The following is a 4,570-nucleotide window of genomic DNA, read 5'->3' as shown; positions in this document are numbered from 1 at the left end:
TCAGCTAATTTTTGTATTTTTTGTAGAGATAGGGTCTCACTATGTTGCCCAGGCTGGTCTTGAACTCCCGGCCTCAAGCAATCCCCTTTCCTTGGCCTCCCAGAGTGCTGGGATTACAGGCATGAGCCACTTCACCCGGCTTCTATCCCCTGCTCTTGGTCTCTATCACCTTCTCACTCTGGATATCTGTTCCCCTCTTCTGCGTCTCTGCTCCACCCCCGCTCCAGGTCCTTGTCTCCCTCTCCCTGAGTCTCTGTTCCTCTGCCTTGGGTCTCTGTCTCTCTGGGCTTCCATCTCTTTCGCTTTCTGGGTCTCTGTCCCTCGCCTGGTCTCTCTCCCTATACTTTTGGTTCTGTCCCTCTATCACGTCTGAACAGAGTGCAGTTTTCTCCCTCTCTCCTCCTTCCCTTGGGGCTCTGAGCTCCATGTCTGAGCATAAGACTGTAGGGGAGAATGGGGTGAACGGCACAACGAAGTGGATGTGGATAAACGGGGGGAGCATCCACCTCTTCCTAGTTCACCCCGATCGCCTCTGAGGAGAATGCAGTCCTACCTCCCACGGTGAGCTGGGGAGCCAGTTCCGTTAAGTCTCCTACAGCCCTTGCCACGGCATTTGCTCCCTGATATATGATGCTCCCCTGCTGCTATTACCTTTGGGTCCTGGTGCTTACACGAAACTCAGAACAACCCAATGTAGCCCTATGGAACTCATTCACACAGTCCAACTCAACCCAGCTTCCTATAGGACTCACATAGTGATACAACTCAATGGAACTCAACTCAACATGGCTCTATGAGATTGAAACAGTGGCATGACCCAACTGAACTGGCCTTACAAGGCTCACAGGGTTGTACAGTTCAACACAACTCGACTCCCTGTGGCCTTGAAAAACGTCCAGCCGCACACCTCTACACAATTCAGCCCAACAGAACCCTACGAGATGCATTCGCTCATACACACGTAACCCAGTGTGACCTGGAAAGCTCAAATTCTATCACTTGACTCTTCACATTTCTACATGACTCACAAGTTCACAGAACCTAAAATAACATGGCCCTAGAAGAACCACAAAGCTGCGCAATCTCCACCACATCTCAACGAAACTCAGCACCACGCCTGACTGCACAATCAATCTCAATGATGCCACGGGGGGCCATCTAACTTGACCCACCATGGCCCCAGGGGACCCACCAAACCACAGAATCCCACGCAATACAGCCGGACAACACTGACCCAGACTCACAACCCAACCAAACCCAACATCGACCCAGGAAACTCACAAAATGATATGACCAAACCTACCTTGACACCACCCCACAAGGCTCCATCGAGTCTTCATCAACACAACACAACCCACTGCCATTCGCTGCCACTTAAGGAGGTGTCCACAGGAGCTACCGAACCATACCATCCAAGACCCAGCAAGACTCAGCGTTCTCCCACTCATTACCACTTAACCTAGCTCTTCCTAAACCCAATCCCCTCCCACAAGCCTTTCCCTCCACCCTGCCCTCCCTCCCTCCCTCTAAGGAGGTGTGAGGTCCCCCAGACCTCAACTGTCCTTCACACTTCAGTGACCAGGCGTTTCCCTGGGGGCACCCAGAGTGGAGGTGGTAGCTCAGGTACCTCCGCATCCACCAGCCCCCCATTGGCCTTGCCCTCCAAGGGGCCACAAGGCTGCGTGTCCACATGGCTGTACATCCCGGCCTCTTCGCCCTCTGTCTCCCGGTGATAAAAGTAGCTGAAGTTGGAGACAATGACGGGCACAGGCAGGGAAATGGTCAGCACGCCGGCAATGGCACACAGAGAGCCCACAATCTTGCCACCCACAGTGACGGGTGCCATGTCTCCATAGCCAACTGTAGTCATAGTGACCACTGCCCACCAGAAGGACTCCGGGATGCTAGTGAAATGGGAGTCCGCCCGGTCGACTTCAGCAAAGTAGACCGCGCTGGAAAAGAGGACCACACCGATGAAGAGGAAAAAGATGAGGAGGCCCAGCTCACGCATGGAGGCCCGAAGCGTCTGGCCCAAGATCTGCAGGCCCTTGGAGTGCCGGGACAGCTTGAAGATGCGGAAGACACGCACCAATCGGATGACTCTCAGGATGGCCAGTGACATGGCCGGCTGGCCCACCCCTCGCTGCCGGGCCAGCTCAGTGCCCAGCGCCACAAAGTAAGGAAGGATAGCCACAAAATCGATGAGGTTCATCACATTCTTGAAGAAGATCGCCTTGCTTGGACAAGCCAGGAGGCGCACCAGCAGCTCAAAGGAGAACCAGCAAATGCACAGCGTCTCCACCACGAAGAACGGGTCGTTGAAGGGCAGGCGGGGCGCATTTCCAGGCACTAGACTGGAGCCATTCAGCCGAGCAGGGAACTGCAGGGAGGAAAGTGTTTAGGGAGGGCCAGGCCAGGGCTGGGACACTGGGAGAGCCTTAATCATCGTTTAAATACCCAACTCCTCTTTACATGTTGGTCAGTAGCCGCTGCACCGATGTCCCCAGTGACCTGGTTGCCCCAGACTTCCTCCCAGGACCCCAGGGATCATCCCTGGATGAACTTTCTGGTTTCCTGACCTGGTGGTGGCTGGAGAGGTGGTCCCTGCCCCTTCATGCGAGGGAACTTATGTCTGAGTAGGGTGCAACCTCTTCTCTCCCAAAGTCCCATCTCCAGTATTGATTTTCTAGATGGGGAGGGTCCCTGCCCTGACCCCACCACCTCCTGCCTAGCTATTCCTTGCCTTCCCCAATCCCAGCCCAGATTATAACGCTTAAAGACCTTCTCTACGTCCAGGTGCAGTGGCTCACACCTGTAATCCCAGCGCTTTGGGAGGCCGAGGCAGGAGGATCACCTGAGGTCAGGAGTTCGAGACCAGCCTGGCCAGGATAGTAAAACTTTGTCTCTACTAAAAATACAAGAATTAACTGGGTGTGGTGGTGTGCACCTGTAGTCCCAGCTACTCGGGAGGCTGAGGCAGGAGAATCGCTTGAACCCGGGAGGCGGAGGTGGCAGTGACCTGAAGTCGCACCACTGCACTCCAGTCTGGGCGACAGAACGAGACTCCGTCTCAAAAAAACAACAACAAAAAAAGACCTTCTGTGCAAGCCAAGCCCTAGGCCCCTCCTCTGGTCCCTCAGCCCGGCTTTCCTTCCATGGATTCCTCCTACTCTTGCTCCTTGGGCTCCAGCACCCTCAGCAGTGTTCTCGGGGCCTGCCTTTCATCAACTCCAGCCCATCCTTCCCAGCTGCACAGACCCCGGAGCTTTCAGGCTCTCCTTGGCCCCCTCAGCTCTGATTTTTAATGTTACTGTCCTCCTAACCCTTGCACCAAGGGCCCTTCCCTCGGCACGCGGGGTTTCTCACCGTCCTCAACCCCACCTTCTGACCCGGCAGGTGCTCGGACTGGGATCCTCGGGCCCCGCCTCCAGCCCACCCTGTCTTTGGCTGACCCACCCCTCGCAGCCCCTGGCCCCGCCTTATGATTGGCCAGGTCCCCCTCGACCCCGCCCATCTCCTCCCAAACCCCGCCCGCCTCCACCCACGCCCCGCCTCTCACCGGGCCGGCTGCGGCCACCGCGGCGAGCCCCGGGCCGTCGCGGTCGTCGCGGAAGTCAGGCAGCGTCTCGAGGCAGAAGACGACGATGGAGACGAGGATGACCAGCACGGAGACCACGGCGAGCACGCGCGCGGCCTGCGAGCTCTCGGGAAACTCAAAGAGCAACCAGAGCTGGCGCGCGAAGGCGCGGCGGGGCAGGGGGCGCTCGGGGGGCACCGGGCAGCCCTCGTCCTCGCGCAGGCGCGCCAGGGCCGCCGCGCCCAGCCCGTAGAAGGCCACCTCCTCCAGGAAGACGTCCAGCGGCACGTGCGCCGGCCGCCGCAGCCGGCCGCCCGACTGGTAGTAGTAGAGCACCGCGTCGAAGCTGGGCCGGTGCCGGTCGAAGAAGTACTCTCGGCGCGCGTCGTCGTAGAAGCGGCCGCGGCGCGCGGGGTCCCCTAGCAGCGTGTCCGGGAAGCGGCCCAGCGTGCGCGCCCGGGTCTCGAAGCGCAGCCCCGCCACGTTGAGCACCAGCCGCTCGCAGCAGCCGCACGGCGGCGGGCACCGCGGCTCCATGGCGCGCGCAGCCCCGGCGACCCGCGAACGGACGTGTGGCCCCGATGCCCGGCCCGGTGCGGCCCCGCCTCGGCCGCCGCCGCCGCCGCCGCCGCCCCAGCCCCAGCCCGGTGTCCGGTGTCCGCGCGTAAAAATAGCCAGGCAGGGCGGCCAGGGCGCGGGGGAGGGGGCGCCGTGACCCCGGCGGGGCGGAGGGCGACAGGGCGACCGCGCGCCCTCTGCCGGGACACCCGCCCTGCCCCGCCGCCGCCCGCTCGGGCTCTGCGCCTTTCCCGCCCCGGGGTCCCCTTTCCCTCCGTCCCTCTGCCGCCAGGATCCTGTCTGCCTCTCTCCGGGTTTCCGTGTACGTGTGTCTGGTCTCTTTTTATGAGAATCTGAGCCCTCGGTTGCAGTCGCCTGTTTTTTCTTTTTCTTTTTTGAAGACACAGTTTCTTTTTTTTCTTTTTTTTTTTTTTT

General features: G+C 59.5%; 1 protein-coding gene across 1 annotated transcript; it reads right to left on the bottom strand.

Annotated features, from left to right (window-relative positions):
- Positions 1-1,323: 1,323 nt before the first annotated feature.
- On the bottom strand, positions 1,324-4,253 carry KCNA7 (potassium voltage-gated channel subfamily A member 7). Its single transcript, XM_032270927.1, has 2 exons — positions 3,560-4,253; positions 1,324-2,380 (listed from the first exon to the last, which is right to left on the bottom strand). The coding sequence occupies exons 1-2, from the start codon at positions 4,112-4,114 to the stop codon at positions 1,565-1,567; spliced, it is 1,371 nt and encodes a 456-aa protein (XP_032126818.1). The 5' UTR covers positions 4,115-4,253; the 3' UTR covers positions 1,324-1,564.
- Between the last annotated feature and the right edge of the window lie 317 nt (positions 4,254-4,570).

Source organism: Sapajus apella, unplaced genomic scaffold (genome assembly GCF_009761245.1).
Source record: "Sapajus apella isolate SASKATOON/1434 unplaced genomic scaffold, GSC_monkey_1.0 scaffold220, whole genome shotgun sequence".
Lineage (NCBI taxonomy): Eukaryota > Metazoa > Chordata > Mammalia > Primates > Cebidae > Sapajus > Sapajus apella.
Note: the sequence above shows the minus strand (reverse complement) of the source record. Positions and strands in the feature narration are given on the sequence as shown.